Genomic DNA, 26,848 nt, shown 5'->3' on the forward strand with positions numbered 1-26,848 from the left:
CCCCGCACGCATGCAAGATTACCTCCAAAGTATAGGGCCTGATGCAGTGCTAGACAGTAATGGGACGTATGTTGCTACATAACTGTGTTCACAGGAAAATGCAGAACAGTATGCATTTTGCAGTGTAGCAGTCACCTGTGTGTACACTGGATTTTCATCATCATCGGTAGAAAAGATGAAAAGTGCCTGGAATATGGTTGTCTTGGTCTACATAGCCCACAGGGCAGTCATTGCGTCCTCACTGTTGAAAAGTTTACTAGTACACAATATGAGGCGCTACCTAAAGTCAACTCATCACGCAATAGAAGTCCATATTTAGAAAGAAAGACTCAGGCGGTAGTATATACAGATATATATGTACAAAAAGATGCTGCCGTATATCTGTGAAGTCATCCCAGGGTGTATTATCGTAAAAAAAACTATAAGAATAGATGAAACAGCGCATATATTTTATGTCTAGACACTATATTTCAATTTATGTATTATAAATCACCCTCATTTGGGATGCATACTGTATCATAAGAAAGAGAAGGACTGTGTGAGTATTCTTTAAAAGTAAAAAAAGCTTTTCTACTTCAGGGTGCATAGGGTATCCACAGGATACCTTGGGGTATAGGTGTGACGTCAGTCGCTGGGCACCATAGAGTTAAGCTTTTCAGCCTCCCAGGATGCACTAGGGTCCCCCTCCTATACCCCGCCCCCGAGCCAAGGCACCTCAGTTTAGTTTGGTGCCCGGCCGGAGTCGGGTGCACCTGTCGGAGTGGGGGCTAGAAGAGCCCCTGAAGCTTTCTTCAGTGCAGCTGTGGCTGCACACCTGGATGTACAGCATGGACAGTCAGTCCTGACGTCCATGCTGTCTTCCCTACACCCCCGCCGGTACCAGAACGCCGGTACCGATCCGGGGATGCTGGTGAGCATCTGGGGTCACAGCTAGCGGTGACCCCAGATGTTCCGGACCATGGCCGGATCCAAGGGGGACAAAGGTAAGCAGCGGGGTCCCGCGGTGGGTCTCCGCTGGTCACATGGTCCTAAGTCCCCAGGCAGGGGGCTCCCTGGGGACTGGCTGCAGCGTGGAGCCAGGCGACCAACCTGCGCTTTCCACTACCCCCTGGGACAGCGGACCGCAGCAGTGCGGTAGCGCTGCGGCGTCCCAGGGGTTAAATGCATGCCAGGGGAGCGCGCCTTCCCTGTCTCACAGCCGGCGCCTCCCCCGCTGCACACAGCCCTCTCTGCACGCTGCCGACTGGTCCTGTGGCAGCGCTCCTCCCCCAGGCCAGCCTCCTCTCTGCTCCTCGGCGGCCATCTTCTCCAGAACGCATGGTGAACGCTGCTGGAAGCGCTGGACGGAAGCATCGTGGTCTGGGTCCCCCCGCATACCTCTCCTCCGCTGTGGTCAGGTCTGTGTATGCAGCGCTGTGTCCTACCAGGCCCTGTGTCTGCGTAGTTGAGTGATCAGCGCTGTTAGTGCAGGAATTGATTTTCTTTGCATTGTATGTGACTGTGCTAGCGCTGCTGCCTGTAACTTTTCTCTAAACTGTCAGCTTTATTACTGTCCCTGTTCTTTCTGCTAAGCCCTTGCGGTGCGGTGCTGCAGGGTGGTCTCTCGCCTATTTAAGTTATAATTGGTGAGAGAGGTCACATACGTGGTGCCATCATGTCCGAAAGTGATTTTCCCCTCTGGCTACAGTGTACTACGTGTAAAGTACCGTTAGCGGAGGGGGAGGGTAGCGCGGAGGGCCTTTGCCGGCAGTGTTTGTCCATGGCGCGGCCTCTTACGGTTACAGCACCGGTACAGGAGCCGCCCTGGGCTTGTTTCGCTCAGGCGCTTACAGCCTTAGTGGGCCAGTTAGCTCCGCAGCCCGCGTTTACACCGATGGGTTTATCCCAGCAGTCAGTGGTGTCGTCACCCATGCAGGGTTTCCCACGACAATTGGTGGTACCCCACAGTCTCCCTATTTCCCCGCTCCCGGTTTCTCAGGAGCCAGCGTGGGTTAACTCCCTGACGAGTTCTGTACAGCACTTGTCGGATGTGTTGCAGGGGGAGTCTGTGATGCGGCCGCATAAACGGCCGGTGGCGTCTCTGTCGGCTCCTTATGAGGATGACGAGGGGACGTCTGATGATGGAGAGATTCTGGATCCTTACAATCAGGAACCTCTCCATACTAAGGACGCTGATGCTAAGTCCAAAGTATATATTCCTGGACTTATTCGGGCGGTCCGCACAGCCTTGGTGATTGAGGACGAAGTTCCCCCAGCGGCTAAATCTAAGTATACCTTTTTCAAAGATGTGAAGGGCGATGCCACAGTCTTTCCTCTTTCGGGTCAGTTGGTGGACCATTTAGAGGAGGCGTGGAAACAGCCTGGCAAAAGATTACCAGCCACAGAGACGCCTGGCGGTGGCTTATCCGTTCGCGGATAATTATTTTGCAAAGTGGGAATCCCCTCCACAGGTGGATTCTCGCGTGACCCATCTTGTCCGTAGTGCCACATTGCCGATGCCATCTATGTCCTCCCTTAAGGATGCTACGGACCGCAAGGTGGAGATCTGCCTGAAGTCCGCTTATTCCCTTGCGGGGGGGGGCAGCACGGCCGGCTATGGCCGTTTGCTGGGTTGCCAGAGCGATGGAGCGCTGGGCGGATTCATTAGAGGCTTCTTTTGATTCCGACTGTCCGGCCGAACAGGCGGAGTTGATTGGTAATCTCCGTGATTCGGCCACTTATATCAACGAGGCGGCCCTAGACATTAGTACTCTGGTCTCTAGAATTTCTTCAGCAGTGGTGGCTGCTCGTCGCACCTTGTGGCTGCGATCCTGGAAGGCGGACGCAGATTCCAAAAAGGGTCTGGAGGCGTTGCCGTTTACCGGAGAAGTTCTCTTCGGTCCGGATCTGGATAAGATTGTGGCCACGCTGGCGGCAGCCAAATCGGCTTGTCTCCCGTCGGCCGCTGCTCCTTCTGGTTCTGGACCATCGTCCTTTCGGTCATCTAGGGCCCAGGGCAGGCCCAAACCACAGTCGTTTCCTCGACAGGCTGGCCCTAAGAAATCGGCCAAGCCCCGGAAGCAGGCATGGAGTACCAGACGTCCGGCCCCCAAGCCAGATGACAAGCATGCGGCCTGACGGTCCGGGCCTCCCTTTGGGGGATCCCAGGGTGGGAGGCCGCCTGCTGCAGTTCGCCCAGTGTTGGTCGGCCACTACGACAGACACTTGGGTTCTGGGGGTGATTTCCCACGGATACGCCCTCTCCTTCCGGCACAGACCCCCGGCTCGATTCTTAACCACGGGTCTACCATCAGACCGGAACAAGGCTACGGAGCTGCGGAAGGTATTGCACACTATGCTCCAGGCTGGAGTTATAGTGCCTGTTCCATTCTATTTTTGGTACAGAAACCCAATGGGTCGTATCGTCCGATCTCAACCTCAAAGCACTCAACAAGTCTTTGCGGGTTCCGAAGTTTCGGATGGAGACCCTACGGTCCATCATTCTGGCGCTGGAACCTGGGGACTACATGGTGTCATTGGACATACAGGACGCTTACCTGCATGTCCCTATTCTTTTGCGCCATCAACAGTTCCTCAGATTTGCAATCCGCAGCGACCACTTCCAGTTTCGGGCGTTACCTTTTGGCCTGGCGACAGCACCGCGTGTGTTCACCAAGGTGATGGCGGTCATGGCGGCTTCTCTGCGGCTGCAGGGAGTCCGCATGTTGCCGTACTTGGACGACCTGTTATTGGTGGCAGGATCTCCAGAGCTCCTGTTACGCCACTTGGACCTGACCATTGCACTGCTGCAACGGCACGGCTGGTTAATCAACTGGCAGAAGTCCACTCTAATCCCGTCTCGGAGGATTCTGCATCTTGGAGCCTTATTGGACTCGGGACAGCAAAGGATCTTCATGACGGAGGACAAGATCTCTGCTTTACAGTCAAGGGTGCGCAGTTGTCTGCACAGCCGCCGGGTGTCCCTACACTCGGCGATGAGGTTACTGGGCTCCATGGTGTCGGTGTTCGACATGGTGGAATACGCCCATTTTCACTCCAGACCTCTACAGCACCTGATCCTGTACAAGTGGAACGGGCTGCCTCAGTCTCTGAAGTCCCAGACGATTGTGATCACCCCGGAGGTTCGCCTGTCCCTTGCGTGGTGGTTACAGACGACCCACCTCAACAAGGGACGTCCGTTCTGGGTTCCAAATTGGGTCCTGTTGACAACGGACGCCAGTCTTCGGGGCTGGGGAGCAGTTTCGGGTCCACACTTGTTCCAGGGCAGGTGGACGCCGACAGAAGCGGAGCTTCCAATAAATATCTTGGAACTCTGTGCGGTCTTCATGCTCTCCAGCAGGCACATCGGTTTCTCCAGGGTCACCCGGTGCAGGTCCAGTCGGACAACGCTACCACCGTGGCCTACATAAACAGGCAAGGAGGAACTCGCAGTCGGGCGGCTCTCGTAGAGGTCTCTCGCATCCTGGTTTGGGCGGAGCGCAATCTTCCGGCCATATCAGCGGTCTTCATCCCGGGAGTGCTAAATTGGGAGGCGGACTTTCTAAGTTGCCAGGACGTTCATCCGGGGGAATGGTCCCTGCACCCGGACGTTTTTCAACTGCGGCTGGACAGGTGGGGTCTTCCAGAGATCGACCTCATGGCGTCCCGGCACAACAACAAGTTGCCGGTGTACGGGTCTCGCACAAGAGACGAACGGGCGTCTCTGGTGGATGCTCTGTCCGTCCGGTGGACGTTCCGGTTCGCATACCTGTTCCCTCCGGTCTCCCTTCTTCTACGGGTAATCCGTAAATCCAAACAGGAAGGAGGGACGCTCCTGTTGATAGCTCCCGCGTGGCCCAGACGGCACTGGTTCTCAGACCTTCAGGGTCTGTCCGTGGACAGTCCTCTGCGGTTGCCGCCACGACCGGACCTTCTGTCTCAGGGTCCTTGTCTTCACCCGGACCTGACTCGGCTGTCTTTGACGGCGTGGCTGTTGAGACGGCCATGCTGAGGTCCCGGGGGTTTTCCAGCTCTGTGGTGCGTACCATGTTGCGAGCTCGGAAACCGTCTTCCGCGAGGATATACCATCGAGTGTGGCATACGTTCTTCCATTGGTGTCGACCGCGAGGTTATGCACCGCGGGAGTTTCGTCTGTCTCGGATTCTCGCCTTCCTGCAAGCGGGACTAGATCATGGGCTTCGCCTTGCTTCTTTGAAGGTACAGTTTTCGGCCCTATCTGTCTGGTTTCACCGTAGGATTGCTACAATCCCGGATGTGCGCACCTTTATGCAAGGTGTTCTCCGCATTCAGCCGCCCTTTGTTCCACCTGTGGCGCCTTGGGATTTGGCTGTGGTCCTGAGGACCGCCGTTTGAACCACTGGGCTCAGTGGATCTTAAATGGCTAACAGCTAAGACTGTTTTCCTTCTGGCCATTGCTTCGGCCAGACGTGTTTCTGAGTTAGGGGCTCTTTCTTGTAGACCCCCTTTCTTGGTTTTTCATAGGAACAGGGCAGTGCTCCGCACTCGACCCGAGTTTCTTCCCAAAGTTGTTTCCCAGTTTCATGTTAACGAGGAAATCGTTGTTCCGGCCTTTAACTCACCGGGTCTTTCCGTGGGTGAGGCCTCTTTGGATGTTGTGCGGGCCTTAAGGACTTATGTTGACCGCACTTCTTCATTTAGGAAGTCGGACGCTTTGTTTGTCCTCTATGGCATCCGTAAAAAGGGTTGGCCTGCTTCAAAGCAAACTTTGGCAGCCTGGATCCGTATGGCTATTTCTGAAGCTTATCTTCATGAAGATTGTCTGAAGGCTCATTCCACTAGGTCTGTGGGTCCTTCGTGGGCAGCTTGACGTGGTGCCTCGGCAGTTCAGATCTGCAAGGCTGCTACGTGGTCCTCTGTCCATACCTTCGTGAGGTATTACAGGTTTGACACCTTCGCCTCTCAGGATGCTTCCTTCGGGCGGCGGATTCTCCTTTCTGCACAGGAGCGTCCCCACCCTTAAAGGATACTGCTTTGGGACATCCCCAAGGTATCCTGTGGATACCCTATGGACCCTGAAGTAGAAAATATGAGATATGGTAAGAACTTACCCTTGTTATCTCTATTTCTACGAAGTCCATAGGGTTCCACAGGACTCCCGCCCTGTCGTACCTGTGCTGCAGATGGGCTTTGCTCTGGTCACCGGTTTTCCGTCTCCCTCTGGTGAGAATGTGATTCTTGTATGTGTCCAGATCTTTTTTTCTCTCTCTTCCTTCTCCTCCTCCGGCCTATGGCTTGATAACTAACTGAGGTGCCTTGGCTCGGGGGCGGGGTGTAGGAGGGGGACCCCAGTGCATCCTGGGAGGCTGAAAAGCTTAACTCTATGGTGCCCAGCGACTGACGTCACACCTATACCCCAAGGTATCCTGTGGAACCCTATGGACTTCGTAGAAATAGAGATAACAAGGGAAAGTTCTTACCATATCTCATATTATTTAACATGCACTCTGCGCAATCTATAAAATGATCATAAGACGGGAACGTGTCCTGCCCCGCACCAGAGGACACTCCATCTATTTCTGGACTTTTCATTGTACAAACATTCCTGAGGAAAGGATCTATATTATTAAAGAGCTGGATTATTCAGGAGAAAGCCACTTTGGATACAATTGTTCATGGGAATATATTGCATCCAAGGGACTGCACAGGCTGCAGGTTATTATTAACCCTGCTGGACACTGATAATATCTTACCATTGAACCTAGTGGTACCGGTAATTCTATGTATTTCATGGAATCATATTGTACATCATACAGTAATCCTTCTTTTTTTGGGAACTGATTTCTCCTCTGGTGGACTAAAACATACCCCTACACATGAATTATAAGGTGTAATATTTTGGTTTTATTATTGATTGCATATGTCTTACGATTTCTAGATTGCGTAGAGGGTATGCAGTCGGGAAGCCGGCGGACATAATCCCGACAGCCGGCCTCCCAACTGTCATATCCCGGCGAGGGGTTAAATGTTTTACTGACGCCAGGAGACTGGTGCCCGGCATCCCGATCAAAGGGATGCCGGGCGCCGCTGTGGACAGCCGCGCGCGGGGGGGGGGGCGGGGGAGCATTAGGTTTAGGGCTACCGGGGGGGGACTTTTGGTTAGGAACCCCCCCCTGGGAAGTTAGGGTTAGGCTAGGGGGAGGAAGGGTTAGGGTTACGCACCTCTGGGGGGACTTAGGGTTAGGTGGCGAGGAAGGGGGGGTTAGGGTTAGGCACTGGGGGGGAAGGTTAGGGTTAGGCATCCTAAAGGAGGGTTAGGGGGGTTAGAATTAGGTTAGTATATACTTACCTTCGATGATCGGGATTTCCTCTTCTGCCAGCCTCCTGCTGTCGGGATTCCAACCGCCGGGCACGAGTATGTAAATCATACCGATTCCGCGTAGAGTGCCTATTAAATAAGCTTTTTTACTTTTAAAGGATACTCACACAGTCCTTCTTTTCTTTCTTATGATACAGTATGTATCCAAATGAGGGTGATTAATAAAATATAAATTGAAATAGTGTCTATATATAAACCTATCCTATGCGCCGTTTCATCTATTTTTTATAGTTTTTTATGATTGCGTCCTCACTGAACTTACATTAGAACACTCTGTTATCACCCAGTTACATCTCTTCAGTCATAGGTGTATAGGTGATTGATTTGGCTACAACTCAGATGCAGAGCATGCACAGTGCGAAAACACCTTCACCTCGGCATCAGACTCATAGGGGTATATTTACTAAAGTGTGGGTTTTTAGAAGTGGAGATGTTGCCTATATCAAACAATCAGATTCTACTTAACATCTATCTAGCCCCTTCTTGAAGATAATAGCTAGAATCTGGTTGCTATAGGCAACATCTACACTTCTAAAAACCTGCACTGTAGTAAATATACCCCATAGAGTTCACTATAACATAAATAGTCAGTACAGACAATTGGCTCAGATGCACTATTCATTCACTAAATCTATGCAACAAAAATAACCTATATATATCAATTCTATCATAACATTAATAACGATAGATAATGAACCACACAGTAGATATGCATGAGTAGGGAAGTAAGCTCACTGTATAATTGCATACGTAAAATCAGAAACCTCAGACGGAATTGTATTGTCATGTAATGGAACGGGGATGCAGTCAATATCCCGGTGTGCAGGATCCCTGCGCTTAGAATACCGGCACTGGAATCTTGACACCTGTCAGAATACCGGCGCTGGCATCCCGAAGATAATTAGCAGGGTTAGGGCTAGGTACTAAGGGGAGGGTTAGGGTTAGGCAATAAGGGGGGAGGGTTAGGTTTAGGCACCGGGTAGGGAGAGGGCTAGGGTACCGACCGACAGGTGTCTGTATCTTAAACCCTGTTGGGATGCCAGCGCCGGAATTTTTACCACCGGGATCCTGAGTATATGTATATGTTGATAAAATGTCTAAGGCTACCACTTACTATTCCAAATGCATCCCTTGCCTTGTTTGTATAGAAAATTCATGACCATTCTTAAGTCTGTTTATTAATCATGGAATGGGTTGATAAGGCAATGGAAAATTGACCAGATAAACTCTTATGCTGGGTACACACCGGCCGATATATAGTGTTTGTACAGTCAACGAACAATATAACGCCCCGCTCATAAAGTCAGTGTGTACACACAATATATCTGTGAACAATGTCATCCACAGATATTGCATCTGCCATGCTGCACGGTAGATGTGATATATTGTGCAGATACTGTATATCATTCACATTGTTCGGTTTGTACACACGATCGAACAATATATTGGGCGCACAAACCATTGAACATGACGTCACATGTGGGCGGGCATATTCAAACGGAGTCTGCTGGGCCGACATAGCGGGTGGATGATTGGGTAGTGTATATGCACAAAATCGTTGGATCAGTCGTTGGTATGGCCGACCCATTGGCCCAGTGTGTACCCCAGATTATGCCGGGTACACACTGGACGATATATCATTCATACAGCCAAAGAATTATATATTGTCTCAACCATCGGCCAGTAGGTACACACAATTTATCTGTAAAGCACATTGTCACAGATGTATTGTGTCGGCTGTGCTGCACGGCAGATGCAATATATTTGAATGACATGTACACATCTACCTGTGTGTACCACCGGCCATCCAATATGCTGGTCACAGGAACCAACGACAATGACATCACAGCTGCATTCTGTGGCCAGACATATCAGGCGGACAAATGGTAAATGTGTATGCACATATTGTTTGTGCAGAACACTTACCAAATCGTAGGATCGGAACGAACACATCCGGGACGTGTTTATATCTGGGCTCAAGTTTGGGGACAAATTTTCAGCTTTATGAGCCCTCTGGTTCAAGACTTTGGAGGCAGTTCCAGCCCAGAGTCTAAGAAGAATATAAAGTCTTTGCCTTTTTCAGGTGATGTGTTATTTGGCCCCGATTTGGATAATATCATTAGTCAGATGCGCGCCGGATAGAGTTCTTTCCTGCCAGTGAACTTGACAAAATTGCAGGACTACAGAAAAAAGAAAAATTTCTTTCCAGTACACTGCAAAAAAACAGCAAAATGGCTTGAATACTACATGATAATAGATATCCAGAAGACTTTGTTGCATACATTTGCAAATACATGGTTAAGCGGGCCGGCCGCGTCAAGGCTCCTCTGTATCGGCGTCCCTATAGCTACATAATAATAGCACCCACTCTGGATCATAATAACATATTGTTGTGCCACATAACAGCACATACATACAAATATATTTAAGTTGCGTGCCAACTCACCTTGGAGGTACCCCAGAAACCTCCAAATAGCACTACAGGAACCAGCACACCCTCCCGATGCTGGTCCCATCCATGCCTCTCAGAACAGCAATAGAAATAGTGGTTGCTCATATCAGCTTAATAGTTTTTCACAGGTGCATTACACAAGTGCAGATCTGCCAGTTGGTTGCTGGTCTTAGCACCTAAATAGATGCTTCTCCTAACTCCGATCATCCCATGACCTAAAATACAAGCACAGACATCAGAGCTTTATCTACGATTAAGTGACCAATATCGACATAACCCAGTCTGAGAAAGCGGGCTACGAAACACATAACACTTTTATGCCACTAGCCTACATGCCAGTTTCAAGTTTAATATATATAATGTACTATAAATATTTGGACCATTTGTATATATCTTTGATGAACTCCCAATAATTTAGAATTTATTTCATACCATGGGCCTGACTGTTTTTTGGTAGAACCTGTGCCAAAAGTTTATATATTTCTTCTGAGTGTTCTCCTCAGAAAATTTTGCCAGCTGCTTGGCATTATGAAATGGCCAGGTGGGGGCAGTGTAATCTGGCTGGACGCATTATTTTTTATCTTGCAGATGTTGCCAATTTGATGACTGTCCAGCAATGCACGCTGAGACACAGTACATGCCTGTATTCTCCGTCTACCCTCTCTGCAATGATTCCACCGTCCAAATTGCACCCTGCCCCTTAAAGATGTGTGCCTGTCAGTGACATAACCGCATCTCTGATTTTGCCTGTCAGACCCCTGTAGCAGGATAGTTATGGGTGACCTAAAAAAAAAAGCCAGGTGGAGCACCCGTGATATTGATCCTGAGGAGAGCACTGCTTCTGAATACCTTAGCAGGCAAAATCCTGCACCTTGGAGTGTGGTTCACCCACCAGGACATCTTCCAACACCTGTTAAACCAGGGACCTTTTCACCATCAGTGATTGTCGGGGCCATACTACAGAATTATCATGTTTAGTACACGGTGTTTTCACCTTCTTTCACTTCCTGTAGACACATGGGAAATACATAAAAGTGTGCAATTATTCCTATTAGACCCATAATTTCTCAAGAACAAGCATCAGAGCAACACACATCTTCTTTCCAGTTAGATTACTTACACCTGTTGTTACATAGGTAACGGATAAAATGGAGTTCCTTACAGATTCACGCTGTTGTCTCCCAGAAGGGGTAGGCTCTTTACCACCCTTAAGATCTACACTAGCCCTTTTGGATCTGATTTTAATATTGGTAACCATTCCCCCTCCCCCTTTATAATGCCTACAAAAGAGGTTGGCCTGTGTCAAAACAAACTATAGCCAGCTGGATCACATCTATGATTCACCAGGTAGCTTGTGAAAGAGCTCAGTCTCTTTCATAAACATACAATAACTATCAAAAGCATAAGTCATAATGGCAATAGGTTGCAATAAAATTTGCCTCTTTGGAATGTAGTACCTTTACAGTGGTGCTTAAGATCGACTAAATATTTTTCAACCGTTTTCTAAATTACTCTATTTTTCAGCAATTGACTCAGATTCATTATTTTACCTAACTGTTGGAACAGACACTTTTTTTTTCAGTTTTTATCCCGAGATACACTCAATCCAATTAGGGTGAGGGAATTTTTTATAGCAGGCGACTTGGGAGAGGGGCATGAAAAAGTGGGGAAACCATCCTGGAACCTAAAAAAGTGGCCATTTCATTAGCAGCATCATACAGAAGATTGTTAGTGGGCATAAGGAAAGTACTGGAGATTTTTGAAATGGTGTGAAATGGCTGATTTGTGCTTGTGCTAAAATTTAAAAAAATTATAAAAAGCTAACTTTTTCACTTAATCTCAAATTAAACAAAAATTGCAAAAAAATAGTAGAAAAAAAGGTGATTTTGTGGTAATTTGAGGCCACTTTAATTAAAAAAAAATATATATCATTTTTTTTTCATTTTAAAAAAACTACTTTAAATATCAGGTGCCTAAACAAACTAAAAAATTGATTTGGGGGGTAATTTTTAACACCCAAGCATGACATGTTAATAATAGGGCCTCTATGCCTAATTAGTCATTAGGGGGCTCTATAACTGGTTCTGCACTGTGTCCTGACATTTTTACCTTGAAATGAAGATTTTCCCTACCATCTCACACCCTCCGGGAGGTGTGCACAACAGAAATGCGAGTTTTCTCAGAAAAAAAAAAAGTGAGTATGGAATTGGGTTGCACAGCGAGTTTGCGGTGAAAACGGCTCGCACAAGCCAGCTCGCACCTAGTTAGATTGACCCCTATGACTTTCAGATGTTACTGCTAATTGGTGGCCTGAAGCTAGGACATGATACGGTGGTCCCAGCATCATGCTTCACTCCTTTGTGTTGGATTAGGCAAATTGCTAATTTTGTATAAAAAAAATAATAACTAATAGTCACATTGGTGTATACTTGTGATATGTGAAATGGAATAGTGATGTATGTCTTTAGTAACTTATTCAGCTTCTTTATAAATGTCTTGCATAGGAACGCCTGGAGGAAATAAACAAGGCTCTCTGTAAAGAGTATGAGTGTCGGCGTAGAATGTTAATAAAACGCCTGGATGTAACTGTGCAGTCGTTTGGTTGGTCAGACAGAGCAAAGGTGAGTGATGTGTAACCCCTTCATGACTGTAGGTAGTCCCACCTTGTGACCAGTGAAAACGGTTAACAAAAACAAATTCTGTCTCTAAATGAATACATTTCCCAATGCTTGTTTCCGAATAGGCAGGCCTCTCATGCTGTAGCGTACTGAAATGAGTAACTGCATTACACAGGGAAAAACAGGCAAAATTAGCAAAGAGTGCCTATGTTCATGTTACCCAATTAGTGTAGACCTATACATTTACCCCAGAAATTGTCAAGTTCTGTTGAGCACAGAGACATCAATATGTGTGTGTGCTATAGCTCCTACAAATGCATCAATGCTGACTACACTGTATCAGTGTTGGGAGGCAAGGCACATCCTGTTTATAGAGTTGCATTATCTTTTGATTTGCAGTGAGCATATACAAATGTGTTTGTCTAAAATATTTTATGTCTTAGGCAAAAACAGATGAAATCGCACAAGTCTATCAGCCAATCCGATACTCCCTGCACCCGAAATCAGGAATCACCGTTTCGCATGTCTTGGCTGCCCGAGAGGATCTCTCCAGAATAGTGCGTACAAGTAGTGGCTCGGTCCGGGAGAAGATGGTGTGTCCCGTGAATAAGGTCTGTTCACACATTTTATATTTTTAGTTGCCTGTGTGATAGTGTTAGTTCAGTTATTTTTAGATTTACTATGAGACTGCCATTCTATAACTACAGCAATTGCTCTCTGCTCTTCCGTCTGAACACTATTGTTCTGTAACGTCTGGGAATCTTGAGCCAGATAGGTTTGTCACTGTGTTTTTTTGCGCTTTTAAACTATGCAGCATATTACATGGGGTTACCTCTAGTACGTATGTTCGGGTCCCATCCATTGAGCATGATTGTCTGTGTAACAGGAACTGGTACTCCCTGTGACAAGGGGATCTCTGTTATATTCTGTTGTACCACTACAGCAGAGCTGAGGTCTATCCGTTTGATCCCTCCTATAGCTTACATACATTGATATAGGAACAATTGGGCAGAGATCACCACTAAATGTAAATGTAAGTGCTGAATTAAGCAAATTGCTATGATTTAGTAGAATCAGGGGGTGTAGTAACACTCAAACACAAAGCAAAATTATACCAATTATGTAGGAAAACAAATGTTTCACTGGTTGTCCTGGGTTTCTCCACATTTTCTTATTTGTGATATGAACTCAGAAAAATATAATACTTATCCTGAGATCTTCAATTAGGTAGATTGGTACGGAGATAGCGAAGCTATTACAAAACAAACCCTTAAAACTGTCACTGTTGGTTCTGTCCTCCTCCTGTAATAGAACATCTTTATTTTTAAGACTAACTCTGGCCATAGACTGTACAATAGTCAAATTGCTTCCATATACTGCACAGTTTATGGAGGCGATCTCCAGTCACTACCTGGAGGCGGCTGATTGACGGTCAAGTGATCGGACAGGTTTTTGGTAACTAAAACAATAGACATGGGGTGGCCATTCAGTCAGAGTCAAAGAGCCCAAAAATATCTGTAGGTATGTCAAAGAGCCGAGATCATGTGCATGCCGAAGGCACACATGCAAAAATGGGTATGGTATTGTGCCAGCTAGGCCTCGTCCCTGTTATGATTTTTGTAGGATCATGTAAAACCACATGTACACAATCACCGTGGAGGTAACTATTAAAGGGAAACAAGAAGTCAGAACAATATAAAAACATCGAAATAAACAGATCCACATAAAATACACTACAAAAGCCACATCCACAAATAATACACTGAAAAGCCAGATCCACATAAAATACACAAAACCCCCCCCCCAAAAAAACAGATTCACATAATACAATCAAACCCCCCCCCCTGGTGTCACTCCAGCACCCCCACATGCCCCCTGGTGTCACTCCAGCAGACCCTCATGTGCCACTCCAGCCCCCCTCTCTCCCCAGGCCACTCCAGCAAAGCCATCTTCCCCCACACCATGGGCCACTCCAACCCCCACATGTCACAAATAATATGAAAAAACAAATTAAAAACCCTCACAGCACTTACCTTGTAGCAGACAGTCTGTGTCACGTAGGTAGGCTCTGGTGCCTGCAATTGTGTCCTTGTGGCAGCAGGTTCAGTCACAAGTTGAGCTCCGCCTCCTGTTTGCGGCATAATACCAACATGTCGCCCATACATGCCTCCGGAGCGGAGCAGAATGCTGCAACAAAGGACAAGTCTCCTCTGAACAGCTGCGCACCTATCCAGAGGAGGGAGCCAGCAAGGGAGCCGCATCAGGACAATGGAAGAGCCTCATGTGGCCACAGGTTGGCCACCGCTGCAATAGACTGTTTTTCAGCTGCTTTCAAGCAGTGAACGATTATCATTTAGGCCCATACACTTAACGATAATCGTTTATACCAGTCACTTCAATGAGTCAAGAACTTACTATCGATGAAATGGGGCAATAGTTTGTAAATATAATGTGTACAAAAATCCAGAAGTCTGAGACGAGATTGGGCCAACAGGGGGCTGAGTAGAGGGGTATTTTTACACCGTTACAATGGTAACTTGCCCCCCCTCGTGGCTAGTTGAATTGATCTCTTAATATGGTACAATAAAAAAAACACATGTAGCATCAGTGCAAGTTAGAACCTTTAGAAACCGCTTGTACAGCAAAGAAAATATCCCGTAGACTAGTGATGTAATTACAAATGTCTATTTGCTGCTCTCAGACACATAGGGATCAGTTCAATTAGAGTGCGCTATACAGGGTGCGCCTATATTTGCAATATACGGTACTTCCGTAATCACAGCAGAATCACAGATTTTTGTGCACTACTCTGTTGGGGGCGATCTTGGTGCAATGTGGAATCCTGTTCCAGAACACTTGATTGAATCAAACCCATAAACAGCTGCTTCAAAACACAGGTGTGACACCAGCATTAGTTGTCTTCAGCTCCTCTTCTGTAGCGAGTGGCTAATTGAGACCTATATATCAACCTGAGAATGGATGTGTCCTTGGTATCTGCTCCTTTCTTGCAGAGTGCTACGGTCACTGTTATCAGCATTACATTGACCATTTTATTTATTGACAACATGTGCATTATGCGTGATGATCGCTCCTTTCAAATATTCACGTTTTACTGTTTTTGCTTTAATTGCACATCCCAGTATAACGTGTCCCTTTTTTCAGATTCTGATGGGCAGGGTGCCTGATCGGGGTGGAAGACCATCGGAGATTGAGCGACCGCCACCAGAAATGCCACCTTGGAAGAAACGGCAGGATGATGGAGGAAGGGGAGGCTGGAGAGGAGGTGGGCGAGGAGGAGGACAAGGTAGAGGTGGCGGTGGATATGGAAGAGGAGGCTATAATGCAGGTGGAAAGGATTTCAGCAGAGGTGGAAAAGGAGGATACCAAAGCAGAGGAGGATACGGTGACAGCTATGGAGGAAGAGGGAATTATAGGAGATTCTAAACACTTTGTTGCCATGCTGGAAGCTTAGAAGATTATTTTGTGACATACAAAGACTACATTTTCATCCTCTAGAAATGAACTATTTGTGTCTGTCAATGCGTTTTTAAATAAACTGCCCCACTGGGCATCTGATGTTCATTATAACCTACCAGAATGTACTATTCATGGTATAAAACCAACTAATGCCAGGTAATGGATATTGCAGCGAGTATGGAATAGTTGTATCCTGTTGGCCTGAGCTCTGTATCTTTAATTCTGGACAGAAGTTAAATTCCATTCATGCTCCTTGGCCAATTTCGACAGAAATTTGGAATATTTACATCTTTTCCCGGAATTAAATTTATTTTTTTTATCAAATTATATGAAGATTTTGCAATGTAAGTGGTATAAGTAATAGTGTTTGTGTTTACTTGTGTCATATATACAGGTATCATCTGATTATTCCATGTCCAGTAGGTTTTTAATCCTATAATTACGGAAAGTGTCAATAGTACTGTGTTTTCAGGGAAAATGCTCTGTGTGTTATAGGCTGATAACAGTGTAGTTTAGGATATGTTTACAGACGGTGTTAATTCATTATCAAAGTGCAGCTAGTTACCAACATGCTCAAACCAATGCAATAAGTCATACGTTCATTTGTTGTGGGTTTTTTTTAAAGTATTGTTGACTTGTATCTCCTTATGTCTGCAGAGATGAAATGGGAGGGAAGGGTCAGCAGGTAGGTGTAGACAGGATACAGTAAGGGCATATTCTTGTAAATGTAATGGATATTCAGAACCGCCTGGCGGGGTGTATTGCAGGTGCTGGGAGGCTGCTGTAACATTACACAATGATGACTATCTGCAGCACTTATCTAGTTGCTTCTGATTGGCTAACTGTGTACCGATCCCTTCAGCTGATAGGGTCACACATCTATTATATGAAGTTGTGGCTGTATAGATTTGGTGCTTGGTTGATATTTCTATTTGGTCTACCACAGGGAAGACGATTGGCATTGGATTTGTAATGGGGAAAACATTGTTTTTATATAAGTAATTTTATATGGAAATGTCACTTTTATTAATAACTATCAAGTTACTTCTATCTCTTGGGTACGTGACAATGGTTTACAAATAGTCTGATGTGGCTTTAGCATTTACTATGGACGTTGTCAAGCTGCATCGTATATACATTGCTGGGCCGGGCATAGGACTGATGCAGATTCTATTGGTTTACACTTATACCAGCCCCTCTGCTGGGAATTGATCATAATAGGGCTCCAGAGCAATGGCACACTGACACTTAGAGCCTGATTCAGACCCGTTCGCTACGCTGCGTCCGCACGCATCTGTAAGCAGCCAAAGTATGCAAATCCTGCGATCGCTAGCAAGACATTAGCGTGCCCACTCGCGGTATGTTTTAGACACCCACCAGCTTGACACAAGACGCCCACTTTCCCTTAATAAAATCCGTAACCAGGAAGTGTATTAAGCAATCGGTAACATTGAATAACATCGGACCCATGCGCAGTACATGTGACTGACCATACCCTACCGCAAGCACTGCGAGTGCTGGTGTGTGTAATTCAGCCATGTGATGTGTATGCTGACGGTGAGTCTTAATTATGCATGGCCCTGAAACGGCATTCAGACACTCCTGCATTCGCACCAACACACCCCCGTTGCCATCGACCACCCTCTGTTGCCATCCACAAATGGCACGACCTGTCACTCATGCTTGTGGAGTGTCTGTGTAATTAGGCACCCCTGGGGGGAGCTTAGGGTTAGGTACTTGTAAGGGAGGGCTAGGAGTGGGGGGTGAGGGAAAGGGTTAGGGATAGCCTCAATACTTGCCTTGTCAGGATCTCCATCTGCCGGCCTTCCGGCGTCAGTATTTTATCCGCCGGGCTGACGTCCGTCAGTATATCATACCGATTCTGCCTTTAATACTACCCGTTGAAATAAAGCAAATATAGTTATTTTTCCCCCTCAAATAATGCTCTAATTTAGATTTATTTAGGGCTTATACTAATTATTAGTAGGGGTCTGTCTTTATGACAAGTGACAACATTCTGTGTTTTAAGTGTTTGATTATATTGCAGAGTAAGCATGAAAATGCACATGTCGTGTGAAGCACAAAACAGGTTCCATTGTACAAGATGTAATTTGCACGAGCTTCTGCAAAGTCTGTTTGCAGAGTCATTATGGTCCACTGGTCATCGTGCGCTTCTAACAATGTGTCCTCTCCACCCCTGTATCTTATTTCAGGAATCTCGCTTCATAAACTGGAGCCTCATTTCTGCACTGCTCTGCAAAACCAGGTGCATTCATGTGTCTACTTCATACTTCAATAGGAACCACTACACTCCACCCAACACCTCTCAGCCTGCTGCCATATTGCTCTGTTACTTATAGTACCATGGCAACAAACCAGATGCAGCTTGTAAATTGAGAAGCAGGCCAGGTCCTAAGTTTGTTTACAAGTCGGAGTGGCCCTTTTCCACTGTGGGGGTATATTTACTAAAGTGCGGGTTTTTAGAAGTAGAGATGTTGCCCATAGCAACCAATCACATTCTAAGTATTATCTTCTAGAAGGTGCTAGTTAAACGGTAATTACAATGTGATTGGTTGCTATGGGCAACATCTCTACCTCTAAAAACCCGCTCTTAAGTAAATACATCCTATGGTCTGTAAAGTTTTTTGTTTTAGTGCTAAATCGCTGACAATCCATTCAGTCCGTCAGTTACAATAGGACTTGATTAATTGTTGAACGCAAACTTAAATTATGCCCAGAAAAAAAAACAGTGCATTGTGATACGTATGCAGAGTTGGCTACAAATGAAGGTTGTGTCCAACTCTCCCACCTGCAAATAACAGATGGGAAATAACACTGCACAAACCTCCTACACAGTACAGTATGTGGCCGGAAAATGTAGACAAGTAACTAAGTTACATGTAGCCTGCAATAAGCAAATTGGACAGGACACAAATAAAATTACTTTTTTTTACGTCCTTACTAATAAAAATATCGACATTGTTTGCCTTCCTAAAGAGAGTGGGAATTATGCTTTATTTTTTTAAACACAGTGCTCACTACATTATAATTTTGCTATAAGATTACAGCAATTATACTTCATTTACATAATTGGGTGGGTCTTGGATGTGATAGGCAAAAGATGCAGCCAATAGCCACTGTCCTCATCAGCTCGCAGCTTGTATCGGGAGTTGAGTACCCACAAATCATCTCACTCCAAACAGTCAAATTAGCATCTTGGGACTCATTTTGCATTGGCACTCAAATACTGTGCTTTGGCTGCATCTGTAGTCCCTCTCCAACCCCCTGCCCGCCTCCTTCTTGTAGAGGGATGTAAATACAGATGAGTCAACAGGGCAAATAACACGCATTGCAAATGAATGCACAGGCACAATATTAAATAGAGCAGGTTATGGGGAAAAAAGCCGCAACTTGTGTTTATGTCCAACTCTGAATGAGGACCTATACGTTTAGCTCAGCGGGATGATCTTGTTCCTTTTTGTTTTCCCACTACATAAATGGTCTCATGGGGGCTGCTGCAGATTTGAATGTACACCTGATTGCAGAGCATGCTCAGAAAATGAGTGCACCCAGGTATAGGTGACAGTGATGTGCGGTGAGGTGAGGCAGAGCCTCTCCTGTAATACTTAGGTATACTCCAGAGTTTTGACTATAAAAATTATAAGAAAAATGTAAAGAAAATATTATAAATATCTTCTTTGTATTATTCTAATAATTTTTATAGTCAAAACTCTGGAGTAAAAAGTGTATGGCGGGTGAGGCACTGCCTCCGCCGTTTACCTTTTCTGCACATCCCTGATCAAAACACACCAAATTTCCAGCACTATATACTGCTGCACCTCTGTATAATGCCTACATGGACCCTCAGGTTCATATATGTATTTGTAAATCTGGCTCTGATACTATCCTATGCCTCCCCAGCCATTTACCTCACCGCACGTCACTGATGGGTGGTAGAGTTGCACACATTTATATTGCATCTGTATTTAAAATAGAGAAGGAGCAACTGGGATGTGACAGTTTTCATATAGGCAAGTTCAATGTGGGCGAATTTACACAAGTGTGAGCAGTGTAGACAGTGGACGGAGGTGAAAATACCCCATTTTGTTCTCTTGCACCTATTATAGGGCCCTGGTGCTAGTGTACACTGATAACGTCTTACTGTAACTAGACGGCAGGTGGGTCTTTGTGTGTAGACTAAGTGTACTGTGGGCATGTAGGCACAATAGCTATTCAGAGGTGTGCCTCTGCAGGATCCCTCTGTATGAGACAGAACTCTTGCACCAAGGATCGGTCTGAGAGTTCTGGTACAAGTCTGCCCTGATGGTGATGCTGGCTGCTGTCACAATGAATGGGGGTGCTGCGATAGTACATATCACATGTAAGTACTTCCTGTTGTGGTTTGATCTTGGCTACCAATGACATTATTAAGACTATTTTGGACAGTTGTGTAGTTGGTGTAACATAAGCATGTAGCGTCCAGAGATGGAGATTTCACATGTTTCATGAGTAAATGCAGAAATACATAACAATACTTCCATGTGTAGGTGTCTTGTTCTGTCTCCAGGAACCTGTGAGATCTGTGTTAGAATAAATGCAAATGTCATTCATTGTAGCCCTTTCCCACCCTGTGTCTGTAGGTCTCATAATGTCTATTACTAGCTTTTACTCTGCCGCTACAGATGGAGTGACTGTATAATGATCAGTGCATGTATTGCTGATGTGTTAGCACATGTCCTGCACTCTCATGTGGATGGATTGTAGTGCATTTCCGTGTTCTTCTTTATAACCCCATTCAGTTGAAAACAGAAATATCTGATGCTTCAGGTATACTCTAAAAGTGAAACAAAATAAAGTCAGTCTGGAGTGAATTTTGGTGTAACGTATTATTCATCACATTGTAAAGTATAAGGGATTTTGCAGATAAACCTTGTTTTGCACAATCTGCATTTATAAATGTTTTTTTTTACATGTAACCGTGTCTGTTATTTATAACAGTTCATGAAATACACAATGGAGATGATGGAGTAGAACATATGCCCATTTGCTGAGTGCATAATGCATGTTTTTGGACTGCCGGGGGTATTCAGGTATGAGTGATGGTGTTGTACACAGGGTGTGTGAGCCGCTGTGCAGGGCCCTAGGGATGGCAGCCTGCATTTAGCTTGCAAGGTGTCTGGAACGGGTTGGGTATGAAATCCTGGCTGTCGGGATGCTTCTTGTGAGAATACCAACACTGACATCCCGGCAGCCAGAATCCTGACAGCCATAGGGAAGATAGGTAAGTATTTTCCTAACCCTAACTTTCCCCCCTAGTGCCTAAACCTAACCTCACCCTCCCAGCACCCTAATCCTAACAGTGCCTAACCCTCCCCCTAACAACCTGATACTTACCTTCGGGATGCCGGCGGTCGGGATACTGGTGCCGGGATCCCAACCTGTTGGCATCCTGTCTGGAACGGCACTCTGCAGCCAGTAGAGCTACTGCAGAGCTGCACGGAGTGTCCACGGAATGCTCTGGCCGCGCAGCCTGTACAGCTGCCCAGATCACCCTTAGGACACTCCAGGCACTGCTCTCCTTCCCCGCCTCCTTGTTGTGATGTCTCATGTTTAAGAACATCACACGGCAAAAAAAATTGTCCTGTTAGAGTGCTGGTTGTACGCATTTCAGCCACCTCTCCCCTTGCGTCTTTACGGTATAACTGGGCTTTAATGAGGCCATCAGTGAGGCTATGCCACTGGGATTGTGAGCTATGCAGAGATGTACTTAAAGTGTAATTCTGTTTTCAGACACAACGTTTGCACCAAGGATAGGCCTGGTGCAAGTGTGCATTGATGGTGATGGGAAGCAAAGCAAGTATACGGGTAGGGGCCATCCGCTCGTAGAGATGCATACAATCTGTATACAAATATGTATTTGGTTCCATGTATACAATGCAGAAGCATCTGCGACCAGGTTGCATTCAACTCCGCATCAGACCCTAAGGCCCGTATTCAGTTTGAGGCGAAAAGTCTGGATCTGCGATACTTTTTCGCCGATGACGTCATTTTCGCTTGTTTTGCTTTTACTCCGTATTCAATTTGAAAGACTTTTCGCCTAGGTGGAAAGTCAATGCAATGTACTAGGCGAAAAAGTTTCGCCTATGAATAGCAGGCGGAAAAAGTGCAGAATTGGGGTTTTGGGGTGCAACGTTGCGGGAATCCACGTGCAGCCTTCAGACAGTCCCCCAAAGGTAAACTGTCAAAAATGTTTTAAAAAAAACTCTTAAGGACACCCCAAAAAATCACTTTGAAAAAGGGGCAAAAAAAAAAAAGTTGGGGTACAAAGTTAAAAACTAGCGAACTTGACTCTGGGGTATGCCCCAAGTGTTTTTTTTTATTGCAGGTGCTTGCGGCAGGTGGATTATTCACGATTTTTTCAACTTCACTTTAGCAACTTTTAAATATGCTGACCCCCATTTTCAAGTACCCCAAATTTACTGGGATAAGTTATTTTCAGGAAAAAATACTCCTGAATTCTATTCTGCACCACTTATACAAAAACACTATTTAGCAGCTATTGAGCCCGTTTAAGAACGCCAAATACCTTCAGCAAACCAAATCGGGGGGGTACCATAGTGAACCCCCATGTCAGAGCACCTTTTGGGGGGGTGTTAGGCTGATTTCCGCAATTCTGACAGTACTTTCTGCCTGTTCAAGTTTTGCCGGGTACCCTTTTCGCGTACTTTCAAATTGAATACGGGGTAAAGCGGGCACGTGCGTGATACTTTTCCGCCTGCAAAACAGGCGAAGTAGGCGAAAAGTCCGGGACGCGAAAAAGTATTGCGGCTCCGCTCAAATTTGAATACGAATATATTTCCTGCATGTAACAAGTCCTGTATTGTTCAATATTGCATGTATGTATATATTTCAGAGATGTATATGTGGGTATGTATGTATATATCAAGATTCACTAAGGTGCAAATAAAAATATATATATATATATATATATATATTTACAAATAAAATACATGAAGTTAAAAAAAAAATGTTAATTATAAAAAAGTGCCATTATGCATTGAAGGGGCAATATAGCTGTAGTGCAGACATCGTTCACAATCATATCACATCTGCCCTGCAACACAGCTGATTCCGATATATCCTGCAGATATATTGGCACATCTGGCTGTGTGTGTTTGTGATCCATGGACACTTGCTGCAGGGACCCGCCCGTCTTAACTGGACGGGCACATTGAAATGCCTGCCCAGTTGTGATGTCAGCACAGACACATCGGCTGAACGATTAGTAAGTGTGTATGCACTTACCAGTTGTTAGACCCGTCGGCCAGGTGTATACCCAGCTTTACATACAGCATAGTCACCTGTGTTGCTAGAGAAATATGCAAATAGTGTCACACAATGGCGCTTAATATAAAATTAAAATCCAAACCTAAGGGGAAACCTCCTTGGATTTCAAAATAACAAATCAGTAGTCAGTTCACCAGAACAACGTCTCTATTTTTCAATAGGTGTAGTCATGAAGCAACTTGTTCTTCCCAGATGTTGAATATCTCAATATAAAAAGAGAGAAACTAATAGTGCAATATTGCTAAAACAAGAATAACATTTATTTATACAAATTGCACTCACATTTAGACATAAATAAGATAGCATATATCACCATAGGTGAACTATTGGATAGGTTCACTGAAACCAGGGCATAGTCAGGGCATTCCTCACAAGATGGAACAGGTGGAGTCCTCAGTAATAGGTCCCGGAAACCTGCATTGAAACTCCTAGATGGGGTGTCCTTCATTCAGCCACTGTCAGTGATGTCCTTGTATCCCTTGCTTAACGCGTTTCGAACCTAAATGGTTCTTCCTCTGAAGCATGTGGATACAGCAAAAAGACCCCCTTTATAAACCCCTTCTAATTACCTTTAATTGAACCACATGGCATAGATACAGCCGAATATCTGGTCACCGCCATAACCGGAAGTTAGTCACCGGATGTTGTTATGCGCTCCCCCTATGGAGTGCATACGAGGGATTGAAAAATATTTGTAATGCGCTCCGATTCATGGAGTGCATACTAAAATAGCCGGAAAATATATCCTATGTTACCTTTGCCTTGTCTTGGTTAAAGGCGTAACAAAGGTACAACCAAAAATCCGTCCGTCACCGGAACCGGAAATGCAGTAGTTGATGTTGTCATGCGCTCCAGATTATGGAGCGCACATCAGACAGTGAACAAAGCCGGAAATTGTAATGCATTCCAAACATGGAATGCATATTCGGCCATCAAACCCGGAAGTCAAGTCCCGCGCTCCACATAATAGCGTGGAATGCAAACTCAAAATAATAAACTATTAATAAATTTCATATGCTAAAGCGGTTCAATTATTTACATACAATTGCACATCAATAAATATAATAAAAAATATACAGTCAGGTGCATAAATATTGGGACATTGACAGAATTTTCATATTTTGGCCTCTATTCACCACCACAATGGCTTTGAAATGAAACAAACAAGATGTGCTTTAACTGCAGACTTTCAGATTGAATTTGAGGGTAATTACATCCAAATCAGGTGAACGGTGTAGGAATTGCAACAGTTTCTCCCACTTTTTAAGGGGCCAAAAGTAATGGGACTATCAACTCAAAAGCTATTTCATGGACAGGTGTGGGCTGTTCCCTCGTTATTTCATTATCAATTAAGCAGATAGAAGGTCTGGAGTTGATTCTAGGTGTGACATTTGCATTTGGAATCAGTTGCTGTCGACTCTCAATATGAGATCCAAAGAGCTGTCACTTTCAGTGAAGCAAGCCATCATTAGGCTGAAAAATCAAAACAAACCCATCAGAGAGATAGCAAAAACATTAGGTGTGGCCAAATCAACTGTTTGGAACATTCTTAAAAAGAAAGAACGCATCGGAGAGCTCGGCAACACCAAAAGACCCGGAAGACCACGGAACACAACTGTGGTGGATGACAGAAGAATTATTTCCCTGGTGAAGAAAAACCCCTTCACAACAGTTGGCCGAATCAAGAACACTCTCCAGGAGGTAGGTGTATATGTGTCAAAGTCAACAATCAAGAGAAGACTTCACAAGAGTGAATATAGAGGGTTCACCACAAGATGTAAACCATTGGTGAGCCACAAAAACAGGAAGACCAGATTAGAGTTTGCCAAACAATATCTAAAAAAGCCATTAGAGTTCTGGAACAACATCCTATGGACAGATGAGACAAAGATCAACTTGTACTAGAGTGATGGGAAGAGAAGAGTACGGAGAAGGAAAGGAACTGCTCATGATCCAAAACATACCACCTCATTAGTGAAGCGTGGTGGTAGTGTCATGGCGTGGGCATGTATGGTTGCCAATGCAACTGGTTCCCTTGTATTTATTGATGATGTGACTGCTGACAAAAGCAGCAGAATGAATTCTGAAGTGTTTCGGGCAATATTATATGCTCATATTCTGTCAAATGCTTCAGAACTCATTGGACGGCGCTTCATAGTGCAGATGGACAATGACCCGAAGCATACTGCAAAAGCAACCAAAGAGTTTTTTAAGGCTATAAAGTGGAATGTTATGCAATGGCCAAGTCAATCCCCTGACCTGAATCCGATTGAGCATGCATTTCACTTGTAGACTAAACTGAAGGGAAAATGCCCCAAGAACAAGCAGGAACTGAAGACATTTGCAGTAGAGGCCTGGCAGAGCATCACCAGGGATGAAAGCCAGCGTCTGGTGATGTCTATGCATTCCAGACTTCAGGCTGTAATTGCCTGCAAAGGATTTGCAACAAAGTATTAAAAAGTGAAGTTAGATTTAGGATTGTTTAGTTTGTCCCATTACTTTCTACATCAGGGCCCATATGGTATCCACAGGATACCTTGGGGTATAGGTGATGACGTCAGACATCGGGCACCATAGAGTTAAAGTTTTCAGCCTCCCAGGATGCACTAGGGTCCCCCTCCTATACCCCGCCCCCGAGCCAAGGCATCCCAGTTTCGTTGGTGCCCGGCTCGGAGTCGGATGCACCTGTTTAGAGGGGGGCTAAGGTTAGCCCCTGAAGTTTCTTCGCAAGCAGATGTGGCTGCTCATCTGGAAGTACAGCATGGACAGTCAATGCTGACGTCCATGCTGTCTTCCCTACACCCCCGCCGGTACCAGAACGCCGGTACTGATCCGGGGATGCTGGTAAGCATCTGGGGTCACAGCTAGCGGTGACCCCAGATGTTTGGGACCATGGCCGGATTCAAGGGGGCAGCGGGGTCCCGCGGTGGGTCCCTGCTGAGCACATGGTCCAGAGTCCCCAGGCAGGGGGCTCCCTGGGGACTGGCTGCAGCGTGGAGCCAGGTAACTAACCTGTGCTTCCACTACCCCCCTGGGACAGCGGACCGCGGCTGAGCGGTAGCGCTGCGGCGTCCCAGGGGTTAATTGCATGCCAGGGGAGCGCGTGTTCCCTGTACACAGCCGGCGCCTCCCCCGCTGCACACAGCCCTCTCTGCATCTGCTGACTGGCTCTGTGGCAGCGCTCCTCCCCCAGGCCAGCCTCCTCTCTGCTCCTCGGTGGCCATCTTTGCTGAAGCATGTGGAGCGCTGCTGGACGCTGATGATCGGTGGCATCGTGGTCTGGGTCCCCTGGCATACCTCTCCTCCGTTGGTAACAGGTCTGTGTATTCAGCACTGTGTCCTACCAGGCTCTGTCTGCGTAGTTGAGGATCAGCGCTGATAGTGCAGGAATTGATTCCTTTGCATTGTATGTGACTTCTGCTAGCATCTGCTGCCTGTACTTTCACTTTCTACTGTCAGCCTTTTCACTGTCCCTGCTCTTCTTCTGCTAAAGCCTTTGCGGTGCGGTGATTGCAGGGTGGTTCTCCCACTATACTAACAAGTATCAGTGAGAGGGGTCACATACTTACCATCATGTCTGAGAGTGACTTTCCTCTCCAGCTTATGTGTACTACGTGT

The 26,848-nt window shown here is 45.9% G+C and overlaps 1 protein-coding gene across 1 annotated transcript in view; it reads left to right on the plus strand.

The window, feature by feature from the left end:
* TSLIG3B (tRNA splicing ligase complex subunit 3B) overlaps positions 1 to 18,359 on the plus strand; it is a 31,993-nt gene extending 13,634 nt beyond the window's left edge. The window contains exons 6-8 of the mRNA XM_088456628.1: positions 12,293 to 12,409; positions 12,850 to 13,017; positions 15,569 to 18,359. Coding sequence (XP_088312754.1) covers positions 12,293 to 12,409; positions 12,850 to 13,017; positions 15,569 to 15,850 — 567 coding nt within the window. The 3' untranslated portion in view covers positions 15,851 to 18,359. The remainder of the gene's footprint in view (positions 1 to 12,292; positions 12,410 to 12,849; positions 13,018 to 15,568) is intronic.
* The last annotated feature ends 8,489 nt before the right edge of the window (positions 18,360 to 26,848 follow it).

This window comes from Taudactylus pleione, unplaced genomic scaffold (assembly GCF_031769625.1).
Source record: "Taudactylus pleione unplaced genomic scaffold, aTauple2 ptg000707l, whole genome shotgun sequence".
Taxonomy (NCBI): domain Eukaryota; kingdom Metazoa; phylum Chordata; class Amphibia; order Anura; family Myobatrachidae; genus Taudactylus; species Taudactylus pleione.